Source organism: Schistocerca cancellata, chromosome 6, assembly GCF_023864275.1.
Source record: "Schistocerca cancellata isolate TAMUIC-IGC-003103 chromosome 6, iqSchCanc2.1, whole genome shotgun sequence".
In the NCBI taxonomy this organism is placed as follows: domain Eukaryota; kingdom Metazoa; phylum Arthropoda; class Insecta; order Orthoptera; family Acrididae; genus Schistocerca; species Schistocerca cancellata.
In genome coordinates, this window is record NC_064631.1 from 77,200,116 (window position 1) to 77,227,955 (window position 27,840).

Genomic DNA, 27,840 nt, shown 5'->3' on the forward strand with positions numbered 1-27,840 from the left:
GCACAGTTTATAGAGGAAGACTGTGAGAGTTGAATGTTTTGTTTTGTCGGTTACAGTTTGCACTTAAGCCAGTTTAAACGCTGAAAATATGTGCAATATCAAAAATATCTTGTGAGGTACGGTAAGAAGCTACATGGTGTTTCAAAAATGACCGGTATATTTGAAACGGCAATAAAAACTAAACGAGCAGCGATAGAAATACACCGTTTGTTGCAATATGCTTGGGACAACAGTACATTTTCAGGCAGACAAACTTTCGAAATTACAGTAGTTACAATTTTCAACAACAGATGGCGCTGCAAGTGATGTGAAAGATATAGAAGACAACGCAGTCTGTGGGTGCGCCATTCTGTACGTCGTCTTTCTGCTGTAAGCGTGTGCTGTTCACAACGTGCAACTGTGCTGTAGACAACATGGTTTATTCCTTAGAACAGAGGATTTTTCTGGTGTTGGAATTCCACCGCCTAGAACACAGTGTTGTTGCAACAAGACGAAGTTTTCAATGGAGGTTTAATGTAACCAAAGGACCGAAAAGCGATACAATAAAGGATCTGTTTGAAAAATTTCAACAGACTGGGAACGTGACGGATGAACGTGCTGGAAAGGTAGGGCGTACGGCAACCACAGAGGGCAACGCGCAGCTAGTGCAGCAGGTGATCCAACAGCGGCCTCGGGTTTCCGTTCGCTGTGTTGCAGCTGCGGTCCAAATGACGCCAACGTCCACGTATCGTCTCATGCGCCAGAGTTTACACCTCTATCCATACAAAATTCAAACGCGGCAACCCCTCAGCGCCGCTACCATTGCTGCACGAGAGACATTCGCTAACGATATAGTGCACAGGATTGATGACGGCGATATGCATGTGGGCAGCATTTGGTTTACTGACGAAGCTTATTTTTACCTGGACGGCTTCGTCAATAAACAGAACTGGCGCATATGGCGAACCGAAAAGCCCCATGTTGCAGTCCCATCGTCCCTGCATCCTCAAAAAGTACTGGTCTGGGCCGCCATTTCTTCCAAAGGAATCATTGGCCCATTTTTCAGATCCGAAACGATTACTGCATCACGCTATCTGGACATTCTTCGTGAATTTGTGGCGGTACAAACTGCCTTAGACGACACTGCGAACACCTCGTGGTTTATGCAAGATGGTGCCCGGCCACATCGCACGGCCGACGTCTTTAATTTCCTGAATGAATATTTCGATGATCGTGTGATTGCTTTGGGCTATGCGAAACATACAGGAGGCGGCGTGGATTGGCCTCCCTATTCGCCAGACATGAACCCCTGTGACTTCTTTCTGTGGGGACACTTGAAAGACCAGGTGTACCGCCAGAATCCAGAAACAATTGAACAGCTGAAGCAGTACATCTCATCTGCATGTGAAGCCATTCCGCCAGACACGTTGTCAAAGGTTTCGGGTAATTTCATTCAGAGACTACGCCATATTATTGCTACGCATGGTGGATATGTGGAAAATATCGTACTATAGAGTTTCCCAGACCGCAGCGCCATCTGTTGCTGAAAATTGTAACTACTGTAATTTCGAAAGTTTGTCTGCCTGAAAATGTACTGTTGTCCCAAGCATATTGCAACAAACGGTGTATTTCTATCGCTGCTCGTTTAGTTTTTATTGCCGTTTCAAATATACCGGTCATTTTTGAAACACCCTGTATATGGTTCGAACAAGACAAACTGGGTGCTTCAATACGATAATGATGCGAAACATCGCAGCCATCTCTGTACAGCGTGGAAACAAGACAATGGGGTCAACGATAGACTGGCCTGCGGTGTCTGTGGATGCAAGTCCAATCCCAAATATTTGATCGTATATGGAAGGCTTATTTCAATAAAGTCCATTTTTGTTCGTTTTGAAATACAGAGTCCTAAAGTTAAATGAGAGCTGAAAAATTTGCAGTTGAGATACCAGAAATATTCAAGCATATGGATTCTTGAAACTTACTGGCAGATTAAAACTGTGTGCCGGACCGAGACTCGAACTCGGGGCCTTTGCCTTTCGCGGGAAAGTGCTCTACCAACAGAGCGACCCAAGCACGACCCACGCCGCGTCCTCACAGCTTGGATAGCTCAGTTGGTAGAGCACTTGCCCGTGAAAGGCAAAGGTCCCGAGTTCGAGTCTCGGTCTGACACACAGTTTTAATGTGCCAGGAAGTTTCATATCAGCGCAACACTCCGCTGCAGAGTGAAAATCTCATTCTGGAAACATCCCCCAGGCTGTGGCTAAGCCATGTCTCCGCAATATCCTTTCTTTCAGGAGTGCTAGTTCTGCAAGGTTCGCAGCATAGCTTCTGTTAAGTTTGGAAGGTAGAAGACGAGGTACTGACAGAAGTAAAGTTGTGAGGACGGGGCGTGAGTTTGTGCTTGGGTAGCTCAGTTGGTGGAGCTCTTGCTCGCGAAAGGCAAAGGTCCCGAGTTCGAGTCTCGGTCTGACACACAGTTTTAATCTGCCAGGAAGTTTCATATCAGCGCACACTCCGCTGCAGAGTGAAAATCTCATTCTGGAAACATCCCCCAGGCTGTGGCTAATCCATGTCTCCGCAATATCCTTTCTTTCAGGAGTGCTAGTTCTGCAAGCTTCGCAGCATAGCTTCTGTTAAGTTTGGAAGGTAGGAGACGAGGTACTGGCAGAAGTAAAGCTGTGAGGACGGGGCGTGAGTTTGTGCTTGGGTACCTCAGTTGGTAGAGCTCTTGCTCGCGAAAGGCAAAGGTCCCGAGTTCGAGTCTCGGTCCGGCACACAGTTTTAATCTGCCAGGAAGTTTCATATCAGCGCACACTCTGCTGCACAGTGTTAATCTCATTCTGGATATGGCTTCTTGCTAGAGATGAACCTTTCTTTCTGTTTGGATCATTAATTTAACAAGCATTATAGACAGAAAAGTGGGCGTAACGGACGTGTACCACTATTGAAAGAAGCCCTTCATATTGAGAGCCGGCACGGCAATCAGCGTGTTCGGTCAGAGGGTTTAACTACCTTCTGTAATAAAAAAAAAACTGAGTGAACGGATCAACGAACAACCAGAACGAGTGTCAACGGACGTCCGCAACGAACAAAGTCAACGAACAATATAGAACAAAATGAGTTTTTTTTTTTTTTAAGTGTAGCGTCTTTGATTCATAATCAAAACGTCTTCGGTCGAAGGTTCGATCCCCGCCACCGCCTAACTTTTGATAAATAATCAGCATTGGCGGCCGAAGACTTCCGGCATAAGAAGTCAGCCTCATTCTGCCAACGGTCTTGTCAAAGAGGGCGGAGGAGCGGATAGTTCAGGGCACTCTCTTGTCCTAGGGGTGGAAAATTGCCCCTAAAGGCGGAAGAATCAGCAATGATCAACGACATGAGGATGCAGAAGGCAATGGAAACCACTGCGTTAAAGACACGTAACGTGTATCCACAGGACATGTGGCCTATAATTGAAGAAGTGTCATGATGATCTCTCCATTGGCAAAAGATTCCGGAATAGTCCCCCATTCGGATCTCCGGGAGGGGACTGCCAAGGGGGAGGTTACTATGAGAAAAAGATTGAATAATCAACGAAAGGATAACGTTCTACGTGTCGGGGCGTGGAATGTCAGAAGCTTGAACGTGGTAGGGAAACTAGAAAATCTGGAAAGGGAAATGCAAAGGCTCAATCTAGATATAGTAGGGGTCAGTGAAGTGAAGTGGAAGGAAGACAAGGATTTCTGGTCAGATGGGTAATATCAACAGCAGCAGAAAATGGTATAACAGGTGTAGGATTCGTTATGAATAGGAAGGTAGGGCAGAGGGTGTGTTACTGTGAACAGTTCAGTGACCGGGTTGTTCTAATCAGAATCGACAGCAGACCAACCCCGACAACGATACTTCAGGTATACATGCCGACGTCGCAAGCTGAAGACGAGCAGATAGAGAAATTGTATGAGGATATTGAAAGGGTAATGCAGTATGTAAAGGGGAACGAAAATCTAATAGTCATGGGCGACTGGAATGCAGTTGTAGGGGAAGGAATAGAAGAAAAGGTTACAGGAGAATATGGGCTTGGGACAAGGAATGAAAGAGGAGAAAGACTAATTGAGTTCTGTAACAAGTTTCAGCTAGCAATAGCGAATACCCTGTTCAAGAATCACAAGAGGAGGGGGTATACTTGGAAAAGGCCGGGAGATACGGGAAGATTTCAATTAGATTACATCATGGTCAGACAGAGATTCCGAAATCAGATACTGGATTGTAAGGCGTACCCAGGAGCAGATATAGACTCAGATCACAATATAGTAGTGATGAAGAGTAGGCTGAAGTTCAAGACATTAGTCAGGAAGAATCAATACGCAAAGAAGTGGGATACGGAAGTACTAAGGAATGACGAGATAAGTTTGAACTTCTCTAACGCTATAGATACAGCAATAAGGAATAGCGCAGTAGGCAGTACAGTTGAAGAGGAATGGACATCTCTAAAAAGGGCCATCACAGAAGTTGGGAAGGAAAACATAGGTACAAAGAAGGTAGCTGCGAAGAAACCATGGGTAACAGAAGAAATACTTCAGTTGATTGATGAAAGGAGTCAGTACAAACATGTTCCGGGAAAATCAGGAATACAGAAATACAAGTCGCTGAGGAATGAAATGAATAGCAAGTGCAGGGAAGCTAAGACGAAATGGCTGCAGGAAAAATGTGAAGACATCGAAAAAGATATGATTGTCGGAAGGACAGACTCAGCATACAGGAAAGTCAAAACTACCTTTGGTGACATTAAAAGCAACGGTGGTAACATTAAGAGTGCAACGGGAATTCCACTGTTAAAGTGGGATCCAGTATTAGAATCGGAATTTAAAAGAGCTTTGGAGGACTTACATTTAAATAAGGCAGAAGGGATAGATAACATTACACCAGAATTTCTAAAATCATTGGGGGAAGTGGCAACAAAACGACGATTCACGTTGGTGTGTAGAATATATGAGTCTGGCGATATACCATCTGACTTTCGGAAAAGCATCGTCCACACAATTCCGAAGACGGCAAGAGCTGACAAGTGCGAGAATTATCGCACAATCAGCTTAACAGCTCATGCATCGAAGCTGCTTACAAGAATAATACACAGAAGAATGGAAAATAAAATTGAGAATGCGCTAGGTGACGATCAGTTTGGCTTTAGGAAAAGTAAAGGGACGAGAGAGGCAATTCTGACGTTACGGCTAATAATGGAAGCAAGGCTAAAGAAAAATCAAGACACTTTCATAGGATTTGTTGACCTGGAAAAAGCGTTCGACAATATAAAATGGTGCCAGCTGTTCGAGATTCTGAAAAAAGTAGGGGTAAGCTATAGGGGGAGACGGGTCATATACAATATGTACAACAACCAAGAGGGAATAATAAGAGTGGACGATCGAGAACGAAGTGCTCGTATTAAGAAGGGTGTAAGACAAGACTGTAGCCTTTCGCCCCTACTCTTCAATCTGTACATCGAGGAAGCAATGATGGAAATAAAAGAAAGGTTCAGGAGTGGAATTAAAATACAAGGTGAAAGGATATCAATGATACGATTCGCTGATGACATTGCTATCCTGAGTGAAAGTGAAGAAGAATTAAATGATCTGCTGAACGGAATGAACAGTGTAATGAGTACACAGTATGGTTTGACAGTAAATCGGAGAAAGACGAAGGTAATGAGAAGTAGTAGAAATGAGAACAGCGAGAAACTTAACATCAGGATTGATGGTCACGAAGTCAATGAAGTTAAGGAATTCTGCTACCTAGGCAGTAAAATAAGCAATGACTGACGGAGCATGGAGGACATCAAAAGCAGACTCGCTATGGCAAAAAAGGCATTTCTGGCCAAGAGAAGTCTACTAATATCAAATACCGGCCTTAATTTGAGGAAGAAATTTCTGAGGATGTACGTCTGGAGTACAGCATTGTATGGTAGTGAAACATGGACTGTGGGAAAACCGGAACAGAAGAGAATCGAAGCATTTGAGAGTTGGTGCTATACACGAATGTTGAAAATTAGGTGGACTGATAAGGTAAGGAATGAGGAGGTTCTACGCAGAATCGGAGAGGAAAGGAATATGTGGAAAACACTGATAAGGAGAAGGGACAGGATGATAGGACATCTGCAAAGACATGAGTGAATGACTTCCATGGTACTAGATGGAGCTGTAGAGGGCAAAAACTGTAGAGGAAGACAGGGATTGGAATACGTCAAGCAAATAATTGAGGACATAGGTTGTAAGTGCTACTCTGAGATGAAGAGGTCAGCACAGGAAAGGGATTCGTGGCGGTCCGCATCAAAACAGTCAGTAGACTGATGATCAAAAAACAAAAAGCAGTCGTTGTATTCAGTTACGTGCAGATGCCAGTAACTTGGCGGTACATATATGTCGAAACGAGGGGCAGGAGCAATTTTCTCCCCCTCGGCGCGGCAGATAGCTACATTCTCTTCCACCTGGAACCCCATACTTTTCGTATATGATGAAGTTATCAATAATGAAGTATTGTCTACAAAACTTATGCAGATGTTCGGTCAGATCTTGGCAGGATTTTCAAGTGGTGCACGATTTTTTGGTTACTTCCGTTAAACGCCCAGAAGTGTAAGACTGTGCACATAATACAACTTAAAAAACGACTTATCGCATGGCTGCAGTATCATTTAGCTACAGTTGGGATGTGTCAACTCATTCGAATATGTAGGTGTAACAATTTGCAGGTACATAAATGGAATGATCACATAGGTTCTGCATGTCGCTGACTTTGGTTCATTGGTAGGATAGCGCTGCAGTCTGTCCACAAAGCAGATTCCTTACAAGAGAGTCGTGCCACTCACCTTAGAATATCATTAAAGTGTGTAGGACCATTACCAGACAGGAATAGAGGGATATACCATAAAGGCTGCATGAATGGCCACAGGTTTGTCTGACACATGGTGGGCGCCACAGAGATGATGTAAGACGTAAACTGGCAAACGCCAGAAGATGGGCGCCAACTATCCCGTGAAAGACTAAATAGTAAGTTTCAAGGACCAACTTTAAGTGATGAATGTAGGAATACGTCGCAGCTTTCTACGTATCGTTCCTGTGGGAACCGCTAAGACAAGATTAGATTCGTTGCAGTGCACACAGAGGTGTTTCAGCAGCCAGTCTTGCTGCGCTCAATACGTGTATGGAACGGGAAAAAGCCCTAATAGCTGGCATCATTGGAAATACTGCCTGCCATGCACTTTGCAGTGTTTTGCAGCATATGGATGTAGACGCAGTTCGGTAAACGGTGTATGGAGTAACAGAATTTTCCCTTCTATGACTATGTAGTGAACGACAACATAACCCACCGTATGAGGTTAACAATACGAAAATATGTCAAGAATGGTGGCAGTGAAAATATGTGGCAGCATCAGTTACCAACATAGCTGTGAATATTAGTGCGTGCAGCAGCCGACAACGTACTCACCTATGCAAATGCGTGGTCCCTCTCCGAAAGGCAGGTAGACATAGGGGTGTCGCTTGGCTTTGGCCTCTTCGGAGAATCTCTCAGGGTCGAATCGGTCGGGGTCAGGAAAATATGCGGGGTCATGATGGAGGCCCAGCACAGACAGCGCTACTGGTGTTCCTTTCTCCAGAATGACGTCACTGTCTGGAATCTTGTAGTCTTGGTTGCACTCTCTGTTCAGAAGTGGTACGGGTGGATATTTCCTGAGAGACTCTGAAATGGAAAAGAAAAAAATGGCAATTGTGCTACGTCATACAGATCAGAAAATTCCGTCTTTTGCAACGGAATTTCTTCGAGTGTGCCGTTATTGCCCATATCTGGGATGCCTTGCAACGTGCTGCTCACAAGAAACCTCCACCCCTCGTACTCTTACCGATTTATGGAGAGCCCTGCAGGATTCATGATGTCAGTTCCCTCCAGCACTATTCAGATATTAGTCGAGTCCATGTCACGTCATATTGCGGCAGAACTGCCAGGGGGAGCCCTACACGATATTGCACAGGTGTAACGGTTTCTTTGGCTCTTCAGTGTAGTTTCCGCGTTCAGGGTATGCAAATATCGCAGATTATTAAAAATCGCAGATTATTAAAAATATTGTTTTAATGCTACAATATTAATGTTTATCTTTAAATGATGTGGGTTAAAAACAAAGTAGCACATCTAAGTGTGGTAGACCCGTATTTGGAGGAGGGGGGGGGTAGTAAATTGTGTTCCAGGGATGTCACAGAATGGAGGGGCAAACGTGTGGGGTAGAATTGGGAGGAAAGGTAGATCACTTGACTGTGGTCATGCAGATCCCTGCTTCATAGGTGTGCAGACTGAAGCTCGAGCAGGTAATTCCCCACTCTCTCTATGCCACTACGTCACAACAAACAACTACAGGGTGTTTTAGAATGCTATACGTGGCACTCACAGCACGCCTTATGAATCACTGGCAACGTAGTGCGCAGACATACCCCGGCGAGTGTTTATTGTGCACGAAATGGGTTAACACTGGAAGGAATACAGGTATGAGTTACTGATAATACTAATTCAGGTAATGCATATGGACAGAATTTCCGTACTGTATTGTATGGGACCGAGGACCTCCATCCCCGCCGTAGCCCTCAGTGGTTCACAACCCCACAACAGGCTACAGCAGTCCACTCACCCCACCGCCGCCCCACACCGACCCCAGGGTTATTGTGCGGTTCGGCCCCTAGTGGACCCCACCGGGAACGTGTCACACCAGACGAGTGTAACTCCAATGTTTGCGTGGCAGAGTAATTACGGTGTACGCGTACGTGGAGAAAATGTCTGCGCAGCAACTCAGGCGGAATAAGGGGAACCAGCCGGCATTCGCCGAGGCAGATGGAAAACCACCTTAAAAACCATCCACAGGATGGCCGGCACACCGGAACTCGACATTAATCCGTCGAATGGATTTGTGCCGGGGACCGGCACTCCTTCCCGCCCGGAAAGCCAAACTTTAGACCGCATGGCTAGCCGGGCGGGCGAATTTGTGAAAGTCGCTGCACACTGTTGTACCGTGCTAGAGGAGAAATTGAGTCTTAGTCGTCCTGTACGATAGCAGTAGGGTTCCTCCTGCAAAGGCAACGTCCTCCACCGAGAGTACTGACCGCTTTTCAAAAAAATGGTTCAAATGGCTCTGAGCACTATGGGACTCAACTGCTGAGATCATTAGTCCCCTAGAACTTAGAACTAGTTAAACCTAACTAACCTAAGGACATCACAAACATCCATGCCCGAGGCAGGATTCGAACCTGCGACCGTAGCGGTCTTGCGGTTCCAGACTGCAGCGCCTTTAACCGCACGGCCACTTCGGCCGGCAGACCGCTTTTCAGTTTACACACAGACTACACCTCCCCAGCATTTCCTATCCAGTTCTCTTATGGGAGTAGACACTCAGCTAGTCTTTATGTAGTGGAAGTACTTTCAGTTTATCTGCAAAGAAAACAATCCGGCACATTGTTTTATATACGTTTTTTGTTTGAAATTTGTATATGGAAAAAGAAAATAATTGGTGTCTCTCCTAGGGATCGTCAAGGTGCTTTTTCTCTGTTATTCCAGCTGGTACCTGCAGTTTCGTTTTTGCATTGTATAGCTAACGTCTACACCACGGAGTATTGCTTCACACGTGTTTCATGCGTCACTCACCGTTTCTCCTATAACACATCAGCACACCACAGGGTTAATACAGTATAATTATTGCATCCAGGTTAAATTTTCTGACAAATGCTGCCTATATCAGTGAGGATTGTACTTTGGAAAAGAAAAATTTGCTGCAAGTAGGCTGCGTGGCCAATTTATTACAATAACATGGTAATGTTTAAGGTACGCCAATAAAAATCTGATGGAGAGTAAGATGACATACAAAGATTTTCAGTGTCTTTTTGCTCTCCTAAGAATGTAAAGTGTTGAGAAGTTCTATGGTTACGGGGTTTTAGCACTGCATGGTGGGACAACCAGAGTTCAAATGTCGGTCTTTGAAAACACTGCAGATTGACGAATTTGTAAATGTGTAAATGTTGTCATTTTACGCACTGTTTTGGCAGATTCTCTGGTTGCTTTCCTTAGATGTGTCGGGAGCAGACATGTATTGCTCCCAGTCTGAATCGTAGCCAACACTTTGCATATATTAACGAGGCTGCAAGTTCGAAACTTTGGAGAGTTTCTTGAAATTTGCTTGTATTATTTGTGAACGGGATTGTTCTTCAAGTAAGACTAAATGTGAATCCCTTCTTCAAGCATTTCAATACGAGATAAATGTTTACATCGAGAGGACTTTCCACTGGTAGCCTTTTAATCTGTGATTTTTCTGCATGTGGGTGAACTGCCTGACTCTCTCTAACTTGTATGCTGACAGTATATGGTGAGAAAGGCAAACACAGTTAGCCAGTTGCTATAAAAACCTGAGACAGGTGGTTCTGTTTTATTCTTATTTATTTGAACAAGGTGTAATAAATGTAATTAAAAGTGGAACCCAAATTGAAGATTGATTTTCCTTACCGGCTACAACCTTGTCGAGGTAAGTCATTTTGCCGATGATGTCGTAGGATATTTCGCTGTCGTTTTCTTTCAGCACGGAGTCGATTTCGTCTTGCAGCTTGCTCTGCACGTCAGGGTTGAGCGCCAGTTCATGCAAAGTGAAGCTCGTCGCCGTTGAGGACGTCTCGAAGCCTGCAACGAAGAAGACGAAGGCCTGCGCTGCCAAGTCATCCATCGACAATTCTGTGGAAAGGTAAAAGAAAGTTAAGAGTCGCAACTGACTGCACCAAAAATGTGAAAGAGAATAACGTTCGGTTAAGTAATAGCACTCATGCAAATCACAATGTGTAAAAAGTGCCAGGAATTTTTATTGTAGTCTAAAATCACACCTTCAAGCAAGTTTAATCAACCAAATCAGACATGCTACCATTGTCGTTGAGGTAGTAAAAATATCAATTCCTTCATTATTTTGCATTATTCTCCTGAAACTTGCATGATTTTTTAAAACATATGTGAGCAATCAAAAAGAAACATTGCAGTATGGCATTATTGACAGAGAGAGCCCTAGGGGCAGGCACAGCTGTCTAATCGGAAAGTCTTTGTTTCCTCCGAGCATAATGGCTTCTTTGCGCAAAGTTTATTTGTGTTTCATCTTAGGCGAATCTGTTGGTTAATTTCGTCTCGCTCAGCGGCTGAGTGCAAGTATTTGAAATGGACGTCACTGTGGGCGACTTGTGTGTTTCTGATCTACGCCAGCTGTCCAGTGGGGGAAAGGTTGTTGTGACGAGCTGTCCGTGGCTAAGTCACCTCAGGTGACTCCACAATACAGCTGCTACGGGATACTTTGAAATAGTGTTACAGGCCCATCGTATTACAAATCCGAGCATATCAAGGCAATCACATCACTGAGGAGTGTGTTTTGCTGTTTTGATAACAATTTTTTTGTAGAAACTATAGGACTTACTTTCAGATTGCTTATGAATGGCAGCGTTACACAAACCTTTATATACTTATATCTCACAGAGACTACGAATTATATTTACAGCCTAAGTGTTGGACGATTCCTGCGGTCCCTAGAAACCAATACTTAAGATCTCACTTCAATGTCCATTTTACATCATGTTCTGAGTCGTACGATGTTTGATTCGTTGTTAATTATCGAAATGTATTAGGACATCAATTTTTCCACAGTTATACTTAAAGTGAACGTAACGTGATATTCCTTGAACCTCTACCTACACTGGTGTCCAAAGTTAAAGCAACAAACCGTTATTTTTCCGACCTGTGTCTAGTTCACGAAATAGTCATACAAACTATCAACTACAATCTTCTGCACGGAAGATGGCATTCGGTCAACAGACAACCATGCCAGCGATGACGCCAGGACACCTCTGAAACGAAGGTAATGTTTGCCAAGTAGCCCCACATCCACAATCGCCGTGTACTCAGTCAGAGGTGGTACAGTATGGCGCAGAGAAACTCTCTGCAGAGAAACTCTCTGCCGTGGAGAGCCTTAGAAAGAATGGAAGCAGGGCAGCCGATGGCTTGATGTGAATCGTTCTGTTGCTTCTCGGATGTGGCAATAGTTTATACACTCCTGGAAATGGAAAAAAGAACACATTGACACCGGTGTGTCAGACCCACCATACTTGCTCCGGACACTGCGAGAGGGCTGTACAAGCAATGATCACACGCAAGGCACAGCGGACACACCAGGAAACGCGGTGTTGACCGTCGAATGGCGCTAGCTGCGCAGCATTTGTGCACCGCCGCCGTCAGTGTCAGCCAGTTTGCCGTGGCATACGGAGCTCCATCGCAGTCTTTAACACTGGTAGCATGCCGCGACAGCATGGACGTGAACCGTATGTGCAGTTGACGGACTTTGAGTGAGGGCGTATAGTGGGCATGCGGGAGGCCGGGTGGACGTACCGCCGAATTGCTCAACACGTGGGGCGTGAGGTCTCCAAAGTACATCGATGTTGTCGCCAGTGGTCGGCGGAAGGTGCACGTGCCCGTCGACCTCAGACCGGACCGCAGCGACGCACGGATGCACGCCAAGACCGTAGGATCCTACGCAGTGCCGTAGGGGACCGCACCGCCACTTCCCAGCAAATTAGGGACGCTGTTGCTCCTGGGGTATCGGCGAGGACCATTCGCAACCGTCTCCATGAAGCTGGGCTACGGTCCCGCACACCGTTAGGCCGTCTTCCGCTCACGCCCCAACATCGTGCAGCCCGCCTCCAGTGGTGTCGCGACAGGCGTGAATGGAGGGACGAATGGAGACGTGTCGTCTTCAGCGATGAGAGTCGCTTCTGCCTTGGTGCCAATGATGGTCGTATGCGTGTTTGGCGCCGTGCAGGTGAGCGCCACAATCAGGACTGCATACGACCGAGGCACACAGGGCCAACACCCGGCATCATGGTGTGGGGAGCGATCTCCTACACTGGCCGTACACCACTGGTGATCGTCGAGGGGACACTGAATAGTGCACGGTACATCCAAACCGTCATCGAACCCATCGTTCTACCATTCCTAGACCGGCAAGGGAACTTGCTGTTCCAACAGGACAATGCACGTCCGCATGTATCCCGTGCCACCCAACGTGCTCTAGAAGGTGTAAGTCAACTACCCTGGCCAGCAAGATCTCCGGATCTGTCCCCCATTGAGCATGTTTGGGACTGGATGAAGCGTCGTCTCACGCGGTCTACACGTCCAGCACGAACGCTGGTCCAACTGAGGCGCCAGGTGGAAATGGCACGGCAAGCCGTTCCACAGGACTACATCCAGCATCTCTACGATCGTCTCCATGGGAGAATAGCAGCCTGCATTGCTGCGAAAGGTGGATATACACTGTACTAGTGCCGACATTGTGCATGCTCTGTTGCCTGTGTCTATGCGCCTGTGGTTCTGTCAGTGTGATCATGTGATGTATCTGACCCCAGGAATGTGTCAATAAAGTTTCCCCTTCCTGGGACAATGAATTCACGGTGTTCTTATTTCACTTTCCAGGAGTGTAGAAACCGAAGCTGTATCCCGAAGACCAGGTCAGGGCCGACCACATGTGACTTCATTTGGCTGTGAAGGCATGACAGTACCGCCTTAGTACTGTGTGGCAACTTGCATGTGAGCTCGCAGCATCCACTGGCTGTGTTGTACCGAGTCAAACGGTGTGCACAAGGTTTCGGCAGAGTGGCCTCTTTTGTCGGCAGACCTGTTGTATGTTTACCTCTGACGCGTTTTCACAGAAGGGAACATCTAGAGTGGAGTCATCAACATGCCACCTGGGCAGTCGAACAATGGGCCAATGCTGTTTTCGCAGATGAGTCCTGATTTTGTCTGGAAAGTGATTTTCGATGGATTCGCATCTGGAGGAAACGTGGAACAGGATTTTGGAATCCAGACATTGTGGGAAGAGACCGACATCGACGACGATCCCAAATGGTGTGGGCAGGGATTATGTTTACCACTGGAACTCCTCTTCATGAAATTGTACGGGTGAATCAACAAGATTAAACTGCTGTCATCCGTCGTGACAAGATCTAGGGACCTCATCTGCGGTTGTTGCAAGGTGCTGTGGGCTCAGACTTCGTACTGATGGACAATAACGCTCGACCTTATAGAGCACGGGTGATTGACGTATTCCTGGGAACGGAAGATATTGCACGCATGTTAGGGCCTGCGATGGTCCTTAACAAGAATGGAAGCAGGACAGTTCCAAACTGATGTGACCCAATGGCTTAATGTGAACTGTTCTGCTGTTTCTCGGATGTGGAGACAATTTATAGAGACCGAAATAGCATTCCAAGACCAGGACAGGGCCGAACACGTGTGATGCCAAAAGATTGGACCCTTATTAGGTCGTAAGGGCACGACGGTAACGCCTTAGTACTGCACGGCAACTGGCATCTCACCTCGCAACATCCACTAGACGTGTTGTATTGAGACAAGCAGTGTACAGAAGGTTTCGGAAGAATAGCGTTTATCGCCGGAGACCTTCTGCTTGTGTACCTCTGATGCGTCTTCACAGAAGGGAGTGTCTAGAGTGGAGTCGTCAATACGCCAACTGGACGGTCGAACAGTTTGTCAATATTCTGCTCACACCTGAGTCGATTTGGTCTCTAGAGTGATTCTCGACGCATTTGCATCTGTAGGGAACGTGAAACACGATTTCGGAATCCAAACATTGTGGAAAGAGACCGATACCGAGGAGAATCCTTAATGGTGTGAGAAAGGATTATGTTGACCACTCGAACGCCACTTCATGAAACTGTATGGGTGAATCGGCTCAGGTACCGCGACGAGGTCTTGGGACCACATGTACCACATGTACAGTTGTTGCGAGGTGGTGTAGGCCCAGACTTCGTATTGATGGACGATAATGCTAGACCTCATAGAGCACAGGTGATTGACGTTTTCCTGGGAACGGAAGGTATTGCATGCATGGGATGGCCTGCTCGCTCTCCCGGTTTGAATCCCATAGAGCATGTGTCGGATGCGCTAGGGTGAAGCTTCGCATCACGTCAGCATCCACCGACCACTCTCCAAGATTTGTGAGCAGCTCTGCAGGATGAATGGGCGGTATTGCCTTAACATGAGACTGATGACATCATTCGCAGCATACCCCGTCGTTGTCAGGCCTCTTTTGGTGACAAAGGGAGTCAACCCCATACTGAGCAGATTAACCAGTTGTTGGAATGTTTGTACAAATCCGTTAAGGTGGAAGAAACGAAGAAATTCTTGTCCACCATTATGCATGTTGCAGTTGTTTACGTTCTAATTCATTGTATTGTTTCTACATTAAGATCACTTGTTTATTCTGTTCTGTGCCAAAATGAAAGCAACCTTGCAAAATTTTCGTATGTTGATCTAATTTTGGACACCCGTGTATATATATGCGTATTATGTATATATTTTATAAAGTGATTCCTTTATTAGTTGATTAAATATTTGTTGTAATGAAAAAAATCACTCTAGATCGCAAAGTAGAAGATAACTCGTGCTGAAAGATTTCAATGTATATATATCTTCTCCATACCAGATGACAAATGTGAATTCTGTCATACAGTTCATCTCCACTCAGTGAACCTATAACTAATTATAGTAGATGTCTTATGGTCTGAAGACGATCTGTGTGGATTGAAATTAGTCTCAACTAATAAATTATCTTTCATTTTGCGATGGAGACTGATTTTTTTCATGATGACTGAATTTATATCGCTATATCCCAAATATGTTATCAAGAATCATTAATTTAATATTCACTTCGACTCTAACAAAGATGTAAAAGTGGCACTAAGTACCTAAATTCTGATAGCATCATTCAATTGAGCACAATGAGCCATTTCTATTGACCATGCCATCCTTACTGTTCATTCTTTATGTATAATGTTTTATTTGTTATTAATGTTGACCATATGTCCTCAGAATTCATGCTTAAATTGTGCCACAAATATTATGCCTAGAATACTGTGTGTGGTCTGAAGTGCACCGGAGGAGAGAGGTGTTTCTTTCAACATATACATTGTATCTGTAAAATCTTTATATTTTATGTGCTTCTCTATTGTTGATTTTGTTTATTCTTGTACTTTCGGCTTGCTTAGAAGAAGCACAAAAAGGTGAACGAACTGTCACTTGTCTTGCTTTTCAGAGGCGTGGAAGAGGCAACTTCTGTATTGAAGATCTTTGTGGGTGGTTTCAGACCAGTGAATTTTAGGTTTTAGGTGGCCATGTGAATACTTTAACTTTCGTAGAGAACTGGAATATTTTGGTGCTAAGCTTACAATTTGCAAGTATTTAGATCAGTAACCTCTCACAAGTGTCTGGTGATATGCTGGCTTTGGACTTGCTACAGATTAGCATTATAGAATATACCACTGTTTACGGGAATTCTGATATTTTAACTGCACCACTGAACTCTGAATAGTTATGAATTTGCAGTTCCATTAGTGAACAGTTAAGTGGCATGGGACTTTCTACGTTGTTCACTGCAGATGATTATTTGAACTCTGGGGACTTGTTACCACTTCATTTCCGTTATCAGTAATCTTAACTGCACTTATTTTATTAGCGTTATTTATTTTATGCTTTATAAGGATACATTGTGGGACCACCATATCGTTGTTGTACGTTTTATTAAACAAATATATCGTCAGTTTGTTAGGATCAGATCATTGGTTTAGGCTGTAATTAATCCATTGCCGGCCGGTGTGGCCGTGCGGTTAAAGGCGCTTCAGTCTGGAACCGCGTGACCGCTACGGTCGCAGGTTCGAATCCTGCCTCGGGCATGGATGTGTGTGATGTCCTTAGGTTAGTTAGGTTTAATTAGTTCTAAGTTCTAGGCGACTGATGACCTCAGAAGTTAAGTCGCATAGTGCTCAGAGCCATTTTGAATTAATCCATAAGGACCCAATCATTTATCATAACCAGTTATTTTACTTTTTATACAACTTGTCATTCTGATTAACACTAAGAACTTTCTGAACATAAATTATTTAGCACGTAGGAGTTAATGTAAAGTATCAATATTTTGCAGAAAGCTTACGTTCTGGGCACAAAGCCCACACGAACGTGTCACCGCTGTGACAGTAGCGAGCAACTGCTTGAAACTCTGTCATGTACTTGCCCAAAGGTAAATATAAAATCATACCAACACAAGGGGAGCGACAATTTAACATGGAACCATGTGTTCTTCCTGGGGACTCCTCAGACCATTGATAAGTGAAATCTAGGTTGAAAGCAAAGAGGAAATTTCCAGAGTCGAATTGTGTTCCAAATGCATAGCCTCTCAGTTCCCAGGCACACCTTTATCACTAGACCAGCAAGGATGTAGGAGACTATAATGGGTGCATGCAGAGTATGGTGTCACATTTGTGATATGTGATAATGAAAAAAAGGGAGAGTGAAGACGATGATGAGAAGAGGGAGAGGGTGAAGATCATAATGAGAGAAGGGAGAGGGTGAAGATCATAATGAGAGAAGGGAGAGGGTGAAGATGATAAGGAGAGAAGAGAGAGGATGAAGATGATGATGAGAGAAGGAACAGGGTGAAGATGATAATGAGAGAAGGCAAAGTGTGAAGATGAGAGAAGGGAGAGGGTAAAACTGATAATGAGAGAAGAAAGAGGGTGAAGATGATGATGAGAGAAGGGAGAGGGCGAAGATGATAATGAGAGAAGGGAGACGGTGAAACCAAATGCCGACACACAGCCCAGTCCTCTCGAATAGCAGCAATGGGCTGCCTGGCTTAACGTCCTCATCTGATGAACAGATCACCACCGACAATATCACGTGCTGTCCCTACATGAAATGTGGTGAAAAGGTGGGGAATTAAATTGTGGTACACTGGAACATGGCGCAAAGGGTGGTCATCAGGAACCTTACGTCATTATTATATCAAAAATCCGCCTCAGTTGCGAAATGTTACGGGTCTTTACCTTGGTTTCAGCTAAAGTAGTGTAGCCTTCTTCAGAAGCATAAAATAAACTAATGCATCCCAGAATAAGGCACGGTCAAACACAAAAAGCTTAAGTACCGCGGTACCATGTCAGGCTACGTTACTTAGCTGAGGAACAGCCCCGGTCCCACTTTGTGGAAAGCGGTCGGTTAGCCGCGGACGCTACGTTGGAACTTACTGTGGCACGCGGATATGTACCGAGCAAGACGGCGGATAACGCGTATGCGAGCACGGAAAGTCAAAGGTGCCTGCCATTGGCTGTCTTTATGTTATGTACTGGGAAATTACCTATAATGTTAAACCGTAAATTTGTGAGAGAACAAGGCACTAAGTGGATAGAATCCCCATGAGCGTTAACTGTAAGCCAAGACCTTATTAGCAAATAAAAAATTTTACTTAGACGCTAAGTTAAGCTTGTTAGATTAAGAACCCACATATTATCACCGCTATGTTGTATGGTTCTGCACGATCTCAGGAGGGGATGAACAAGGTTATACTTCTCAGGGTCAGAAATTAAGGAATCTGAAGGAAGACTGCATCATGCAGGTACACATCAGATGAAAAATTAAATACTAATTCCAGTACGAGTAAAAACTTGTTTAGTGACTACAGTTTGTCTTACATCCATATTTGCGTTTATACTCCTCAAGCCAGCATACGGTGCATGGCGGAAGGTACGGGGGGAAATCGACTGTCTATATGCTTCCAAACGAACCCTGATTTCACCTATCTGGTGTTCGTGCTACTTACGCGAGATGTGTGTTAGTGGCAGTAGAATCGTTCTTGAGGCAGCCAAAATAAACCGAAGTCGACCGTTCACCTTCCTTACAATCTGTCTTACATGCTCGTTCCACTTCATGTCGATTTTCAATACTATGTCTAAATATTTAATCGACACAACAATGCCATGTCGGAGAGCACCAAATACAGTTTTCTAACGTTACAGGATTGTCTTTCCTATCCATTTGTCTTAACTCACTTTGTCCGACCTTAAGGGCAAGTTGCGAATCCTCACACCAAACAGAAATCCTCTCCAGCACTTCCTGTATCCTGTAGCTGCTCACTTTCCCGTACACTAAAGCCTCATCAGCTAACAGCCGTACTTTCCTCCTCATACTGTTCGTAGGCTCATTTCTGGCTGCAGAGAATAAGAGTTGTTCCGTCGCAATAAGAACAGTACGTTTCACAGTTCGCTTTTAGAACAACAATCCAGTGCCTGAAATTGTTTGGACTTATAAGTGAGCGACACCGTGTCAAAACTAACCACCCATTCTCGATAGTGGGAACGGTATTCTGGGTAGTCTGTGTGTAGTTTTAGGTTCCCTACATATGTTAAGCCAAACACTAGACAGGCCCATCATATCAAGAACTGAGTGGAAGAAAATGCCAACCCATAAGAAATTATTTTTGGTTATGCATATTATATTTTTGGTTATATTCAAAGTCAAGAATATAAATACAACAATACGGAGCAGTTTATCTAGTAGGCAGCATTTTCCAGTTGTACATATAGAGCTACTCATTACTAGCATGTGATGCAGTCAGAAACCCAACAGAGAACGTGATCAGAACAATTCTTACTCAAGTTAAAGCTAGCACTTTGTCCCCCTGACGCAATACATCAAAATTAGAACATAGAGTGAGGAATTATATGATTTGTAGGCTCATGGTGAATAAGACAACTCCTCTCTAAGGTAATTACGTCAATGTGCCATCAAAGAGAGCGGGCACTGTGAGTGTACCTAAACAGCAAGAAGAAGAAGGAGGACTTACTCTCAGGAGTGCCGATGCCTTTCTGATGCCCGTTCTCCACTGTCTCTCCTTTGTCAGGGTCGACATATCCTTTGTTTTTTAGCTGAATAAGGAGATCCATGAAGTCTTTCCTTCTGTAGTTATTCTTCTCTCTGTAAGCAACGGTGTCTGCAACCATTTTTCGGAAATATTTGCTGACAGCCGTAAATCCTCCTTTTATCCTACAAAAAAAGTAACAATTATTTGATGTTAACGCAAGCACTCCTAAAAATAGTTGCCTCTTTTCACTATGGAAGGAGATTACTGTTCTAACATTTCACACATATTATGTATTACGGCCAATGAAAAAGACATGGTGTCGTTCTAGTCACAATAAACCTTCTAGCATGCCGAGGTCAACGAGGAGTGTAGAAACGTTTTCCTAAAGACAAATACACAGTTTTTGGTTACTTATTCACTCATTGGAAGTCCAGTATCTATTGTATGACTATGAGATGTATCATGTGCAGATTGGAGTTTGGCAACTGTTTATTTTTCCCCTTTTTCTTAGATACTGTCATAATAGAAGGTAGTTCATAATTGATAAATGTAAACACGGTCCGTAGTAGGCTATAACGTGATTTTTATTTAGTCGTTCTAATTTCGACTACTTGTCATTGTCACGCACTTGTAAAACCGCTTATTGTCTGCATGCATCGCAAGAAATGATATAAAATGTGTCCATTGCAGGCACCTGCAAGTTTGGCCAATACAAAAACCAAGATTAAATAAAAATCACGTTACAGTCTGCTACGGACCATGTTTACGTTTATTAAACATCTGGAGGCTGTGGATCTCCACAAATACAAAATTTTAGTTGACAATTAAATCGACTTCGATCAGTCTTCAAAATGCAGTGTGGCTGTATATGAAAATGTGCTGTTCTCTTGTCTACTTCTTCGGGAAAATAGGTCCTAGGCTGGCGAATATCATGGTCTTCCTGTACATCTCTCGTTGTCACGGAAGCAGTGACGTGTCTACGGCACTTTATGATTTTTTTTTCGTGAGACGTGCTTTGAAAAGATCAGAACATTTAAAGTTCGTGCGCCCAGTTTCTCTTGCTGTTTGTATTGTCCAAAATTTCAGGCGCTTATTATGGAAACATTTTATTTCATTCATTGATATGCCAAATTTGGGGTGGCATGTGTTATTTTATCACTTGTTCTTTGATTTCCTGGAAATGGATGTTCATACGACATTTTTTCTCCACATCATCAAACATTATTTTGATGTTTGATAGGCTTGGATGTCTCGTCAATAATGAGATGCACGTCACAACTTAACGAGGAGACGTGTGTTAATGATTATAAACACATTCAAAATGTTATTTCGAAATTTTTTTTTAAATACTGACAGTATTGGACTTAGAAAGAGATTTTCACTCTGCAGCTGAGTGTGCGCTGATATGAAATTTCCTGGCAGATTAAAACTGTGTGGCGGACCGAGACTCAAACTCGGGACCTTTGCCTTTCGCGGGCAAGTGCTCTACCACCTTAGCTACCCAAGCACGACTCACGCCCCGTCCTCACAGCTTTACTTCCGCCAGTACCTCGTCTCCTACCTTCCAAACTTTACAGAAGCCCTCCTGCGAACCATGCAGGACTAGCACTCCTGAAAGAAAGGATATTGCGGAGACATGGTTAAGCCATCTGCCAGGAAGTTTCATATCAGAGCACACTCCGCTGCAGAGTGAAAATCTCATTCTCGAAACATCCCCTAGGCTGTGGCTAAGCCATGTCTCCGCAATATCCTTTCTTTCAGGAGTGCTAGTCCTGCATGGTTCGCAGGAGAGCTTCTGTAAAGTATGGAAGGTAGGAGACGAGGTACTGGCGGAAGTAAAGCTGTGAGGACGGGACGTGAATCGTGCTTGGGTAGCTCAGTTCCCGAGTTCGCGTCTCGGTCCGGCACACAGTTTTAATCTGCCAGGAAGATTCATATCAGCGCACACTCCGCTGCAGAGAGAAAATCTCATTCTGGAAACATCCCCTAGGCTGTGGCTAAGCCATGTCTCCGCAATATCCTTTCTTTCAGGAGTGCTAGTCCTGCATGTTTCTAAGGAGAGCTTTGTAAAGTTTGGAATGTAGGAGACGAGGTACTGGCGGAAGTAAAGCTGTGAGGACGGGGCGTGAGTCGTGCTTGGGTAGCTCAGTTGGTAGAGCACTTGCCCGCGAAAGGTAAACGTCCCTAATCTGCCAGGAAGTTTCATATCAGCGCACACTCCGCTGCAGAGTGAAAATCTCATTCTGGAAACATCCCCTAGGCTGTGGATAAGCCATGTCTCCGCAATATCCTTTGTGTCAGGAGTGCTAGTCCTGCATGGTTTGCAGGAGAGCTTCTGTAAAGTTTGGAAGGTAGGAGACGAGGTACTGGCGGAAGTAAAGCGGTGAGGACGGGGCGTGAGTCGTACTTGGGTAGGCAGTTGGTAGAGCACTTGCCCAGGAAAGGCAAAGGTCCCGAGTTCGAGTCTCGGTCCGGCACACAGTTTTAATCTGCCAGGAAGTTACATATCTGCGCACACTCTGCTGCAGAGTGAAAATCTCATTCTGGAAACATCCCCTAGGCTGTGGCTAAGCCATGTCTCCGCAATACCCTTTCTTTCAGGAGTGCTAGTCCTGCATGGTTCGCAGGAGAGCTTCTGTAAAGTTTGGAAGGTAGGAGACGAGGTACTGGCGGAAGTAAAGCTGTGAGGACGGGGCGTTAGTCGTGCTTGGGTAGCTCAGTTGGTAGAGCACTTGCCCGGGAAAGGCAAAGATCCCGAGTTCGTGTCTCGGTCCAGCACACAGTTTTAATCTGCCAGGAAGTTTCAGTATTCGATTTCTTCTTTTGTGAAGGATCATTGTCACTAAAACTGCTAGTTTCTCTTGGAGGAGTACTGTTTGCGTCACTGACACTTGTCCTACAATCGATTTATCGTCTGTAAAGTCGTTTTCTTCATTCGCTATCCTATCCGATAGGACTTCAGTTGAGTATCCAAATGAATAATCATGTTTCTGAATAATCATATTCACGAAAAAATATTACGAAAGTTACATTATTCTGTCCTAGATGGTCTTCTTAAATGCCACAGTATTTAAAAGATTGCAAAAATTAATCGCTTCGTTGGTTTTTGCTATGTACGACAATACTGACACACGTGTACTAAGGATGTCAACTAGGTGCGCTGTTGCGCAAAGCCCAAAAGCAACACTATCACAATCCGTGGAGGGCGTGGTTACTAATTGGGGAGATGGGTTTGTGTAATGTGTAAATGTTTAAATACAAAATTCCTTCTGAGTGGTAATTGTAACATCCACACTCAGGCCAGTACACATTGATTTTTTCCGTGACGGGAGTCCCTATCATTTGCTTTCCAGCCGGCCGAAGTGGGCGTGCGGTTCTAGGCGCTGCAGTCTGGAACCGCGAGACCGCTACGGTTGCAGGTTCGAATCCTGCCTCGGGCATGGATCTGTGTGATGTCCTTGGGTTATTTAGGTTTAACTAGTTCTAAGTTCTAGGGGACTAATGACCTCAGAAGTTGAGTCCCATAGTGCTGAGTGCCATTTTTAACCATTTGTTGTCCTCGTTCTTTGCACCAATTTCTTTGTTTCCGCTACGCAAACGTTTTGCAGAAGAGTGTGAAGCTCTGGTACACGGCACGATACGACGTGTAAATTTCTCTAAAGGTTCCATTTGATGGTCCGTGGACAAAAATCATGTCGGCTGATCCCGTAAATTGGTGGGTCGCTGTTTAATTTAGGTTTACCGAGTGAACACTTCAACTTATAAATTCAGACTGCACTCTAATAACCCTTGATATCAGGCCTAAACACGCGCATTCTGTAGTGTGGTTTCCTGTGTCAATTCCTAGAAAGTCGCTTTTTCTTACAGTAGTTTCTGACATAAATGTTATGGGATTATGGGACTAATTTCCGAAACTCGTAGTGAAATTGCGTGTTTATGGAATATCGTCCCAGTTATGCGACTTCCTGTCAGAAAGGTCACAGTTCATAGTAACTGACGGAAAGTCATCGAGTAAAACAAGTGATTTCTGGCGTTCCGCGAGGTAGTGTTATAGGCCCTTTGCTGTTCCTTATCTATATAAACGATTTTGGAGACAATCTGAGCAGCCGTCTTCGGTTGATTGCAGATAACGCTGTTGTTTATCGACTGATGAAGTCATCAGAAGATTAAAACAAACTGCAAAACGATTTCAAAAAGATATTTGAATAGTGCTAAAAGTGGCAGTTGACCCTAAATAACGAAATGTGTGAGGTCATCCACATGAGTGCTGAAAGGAACTCGTTAAACTTCGGTTACACGATAAATGAGTCTAATCCAAAAGCCGTAAATTCAACTAAATACCTAGTAATTACAATAACGAACAACTTAAATTGGAAGGAACACACAGAAAATGTAGTGGGGAAAGCTAAGACTGCGTTTTATTGGCAGGACACTTAAAAAATTAACAGACTTACTAAGGAGATTGCCTACACTACTTTTGTCCGTCCTGCGCGGTTGGGATCCTTACCAGATAGGACTGACGAATTACATCATAAAACTTAAAAGAAAGGCAGCATGTATGGGAGAGAGTGTCACAGAAATGATACAGGATTTGAGTTGGAAATCATTAAAAGAAAGGCGTTTTTTGTTGCGACGGAATCTTCTCACGAAATCCAATCACCAACTTTCTCCTCCGAATGCGAAAATATTTTTTTGACACCGACCTACATGGGAAGAACGATCAGCACGATAAAATAAGGGAAATCAGAGCTCTTACGGAAAGATATAGGTGTCCATTCTTTCTGCAGCTATACGAGATTGGAATAATAGAGAATTGTGAAGCTGGTTCGATGAACCCTCTGTCAGGCACTTGAATGTGATTTGCAGAGTACCCATGTAGATGTAGATGTAGAAACTATGTGGTTACCGAAGTTGGGCCGAGCTAGGAAGTTCGATGAGTCTATAAATACGTAAACAGCGCGTAATCGGAAAAGTACGTGGAGCAATTATGTGAATCCAAGTAACACTAGCCCACACTGTAGAACAGCCAGTAGAGGAAGAAGAAAATAGCGCAGTGAAGGTCGATGGCCGACTCCAAGTTCCTGGTCGAAGTCCAGGTGATGGGGAACGCAGGCAGCAGAGCCGGCTACCTTGGTTGGTGACGGCTTGTGTGGCACGAAGTCGTACGTAGAGGAGGTTCCGATCGCGACACTGATTGAAGAACTCGGGTGCAGGCTCAAAGCTTGGCGGAAGATGCATTGGAGTGGCTTTGCGTCACCCTAAATAGCCAGGCGGTATAGAGATATTGGAGGAGCTACAGGGTTATTACAAATGATTGAAGCGATTTCACAGCTCTACAATAACTTTATTATTTGAGATATTTTCACAATTCTTTGCACACACATACAAAAACTCAAAAAGTTTTTTTAGGCATTCACAAATGTTCGATATGTGCCCCTTTAGTGATTCGGCAGACATCAAGCCGATAATCAAGTTCCTCCCACACTCGGCGCAGCATGTCCCCATCAATGAGTTCGAAAGCATCGTTGATGCGAGCTCGCTGTTCTGGCACTTTTCTTGGTAGAGGAGGTTTAAACACTGAATCTTTCACATAACCCCACAGAAAGAAATCGCATGGGGTTAAGTCGGGAGAGCGTGGAGGCCATGACATGAATTGCTGATCGTGATCTCCACCACGACCGATCCATCGGTTTTCCAATCTCTTGTTTAAGAAATGCCGAACATCATGATGGAAGTGCGGTGGGGCACCATCCTGTTGAAAGATGAAGTCGGCGCTGTCGGTCTCCAGTTGTGGCATGAGCCAATTTTCCGCGGGCTACGCGTGAAACTTGCCCGCACGCGTTCAACCGTTTCTTCGCTCACTGCAGGCCGACCCGTTGATTTCCCCTCACAGACGCATCCAGAAGCTTTAAACTGCGCATACCATCGCCGAATGGAGTTAGCAGTTGGTGGATCTTTGTTGAACTTCGTCCTGAAGTGTCGTTGCACTGTTATGACTGACTGATGTGAGTGCATTTCAAGCACGACATATGCTTTCTCGGCTCCTGTCGCCATTTTGTCTCACTGCGCTCTCGAGTGCTCTGACGGCAGAAACCTGAAGTGCGGCTTCAGCCGAACAAAACTTTATGAGTTTTTCTACGTATCTGTAGTTTGTCGTGACCATATGTCAATGAATGGAGCTACAGTGAATTTATGAAATCGCTTCAATCATTTGTAATAGCCCTGTATATGTGATCACGTGGCCTGCAGAGGCAAAGAGATCCGTGGGGCCAGCGATCTGACCTTCGACGTCAGACCGTCGATCCACCATTGCTGCGAGAAGGATTGCTCGTTTATCTGATGTACAGCCCGTACACAGCAACTTCCATGGTCAGCTTCCGTTTCATCCAGTGTCAGAAACTTAAAACACTGTGCGTGCAAAGTAATACGTCAATGAACTGTGACTTAAGCCCCAGACAATGTAGTAGTTTGCTTAGGAGATAGTACCACTAAGAAAACGAAATTATTGAAACCATTAAATAATGTAAAACCATGTGTAGCAATATGTGCAAATCATTAAAAATGATCGTCATCGGAGATGCACGCCTGGAGATAACGTCAAGCAGAGCAGTTGAAGATAGTTAGGAATGAGAGGAAGTAGGGACTGGATGTTGTGAGTGGGAAGTGGAAAGTGCCGAGGAAGGTCGAACTATATGAAGGAATAATGTAGCAATCAACGAATTGAAGACAGAATATTGAGGGCGGAAGGTAGTACTGAATAGCGAATATCAAAGTTGTGGTGTCACCGCCAGACACCACACTTGCTAGGTGGTAGCCTTTAAATCGGCCGCGGTCCATTATTATACGCCGGACCCGCGTGTCGCCACTGTCAGTAATTGCAGACCGAGCGCCACCACACGGCAGATCTAGAGAGACGTACTAGCACTCGCCCCAGCTGTACAGCCGACGTTGCTCGATGGTTCACTGAGAATTACGCTCTCATTTGCCGAGACGATAGTTAGCATAGCCTTCAGCTAAGTCAATTGCTACGACCTAGCAAGGCGCCATTTATCCTTTGCTATGTATCTAATGACGCATATACTGTATCAACAAGACCAATGTTCACCAATTGTGGATTAAAGTTAAGTATTCAAGCAGCTACGTACTTTTATTTATAGCATTCATTACGTATCCTGTTTCAGACCTCACGCCAGCCTGCGTGAGTATAAGCGCGTGCCTTTCGGTTACCCGTCACTGTGGATTGGCTGTCTTGCCAGTCCACAACAAAAGTACTCCAACAAGCTTATTTTTGACAAAGTGCAACATACTAGTGTAACAGGTAATAACAGTATATGGTAACGATAGGCGTGGTATTGTAAGTAGGCCGTTCAGGTTTTTATGTTGGTGACGCCACGTACTGTTTAGTATGAAAATCACGGACTGTGCTGTGTGCAGTCTGTGGCTGGTTTGCATTGTTGGAATTTTTGCTATTGTAGTGTTGGGCAGATGGATGTGAACAGCGTGTAGCGTTGCGCAGTTGGCCGTGAGCCGCCAGCAGTGGTGGATGTGAGGAGAGAGACGACCGAGCGGACGACCTGTACGTATGTCCGTCAGAAAAAGGAAATTTGTAAGACTGGATGTCATGAACTGCTATATATTTTATGACTTTTGAACACTATTAATGTAAATACATTGTTTGTTCTCTACCAAAATCTTTCATTTGCTAACTATGCCTATCAGTTGTTAGTGCCTTCAGTAGTTAGAATCTTTTATTTAGCTGGCAGTATTGGCGCTCACTGTATGGCAGTAGTTCGAGTAACGAAGATTTTTGTGAGGTAAGTGATTCATGAAAGGCATAGGGCCATTCTTTTGTAGGGTTTATTGAAAATCAGATTGCGTTGAGGAAAAACAAATATTGTGTGTCAGTTTAGTGATGATCAGAATAAGTAAAGAGAGAAATGTCTGAGTACGTTCAGTTTTGCTCAGCTGTTTGAAAATCAAATAACGTAGAGGTTTTCCAGCACCGTCATTTATAAATTTTTCTAAGCGGATGTTTCAGTATTATAACGGAGAAAGAATAGGTGATAAATCAAAGGCAATGTTTAGGTCTCTCTTATTTCAATAAATCATTTACCTACAAACTTACCTCAAGA

General features: G+C 44.4%; 1 protein-coding gene and 1 non-coding gene across 3 annotated transcripts in view; one reads left to right on the plus strand and one right to left on the minus strand.

Moving 5' to 3' along the window:
• Nucleotides 1–27,840, minus strand: part of LOC126191573 (cytochrome P450 6k1-like) — an 83,038-nt gene that overhangs the window by 12,159 nt on the left and 43,039 nt on the right. For both annotated transcript variants that reach the window (XM_049932500.1, XM_049932501.1), the window contains exons 5-7: nt 19,691–19,890; nt 10,486–10,707; nt 7,438–7,689 (exon numbers count right to left, since the gene is read on the minus strand). In XM_049932500.1, coding sequence (XP_049788457.1) covers nt 7,438–7,689; nt 10,486–10,707; nt 19,691–19,890 — 674 coding nt within the window. The remainder of the gene's footprint in view (nt 1–7,437; nt 7,690–10,485; nt 10,708–19,690; nt 19,891–27,840) is intronic.
• Nucleotides 2,079–2,153, plus strand: Trnas-uga (transfer RNA serine (anticodon UGA)). The gene has a single exon. It is a non-coding gene; the product is annotated as a tRNA-Ser (tRNA).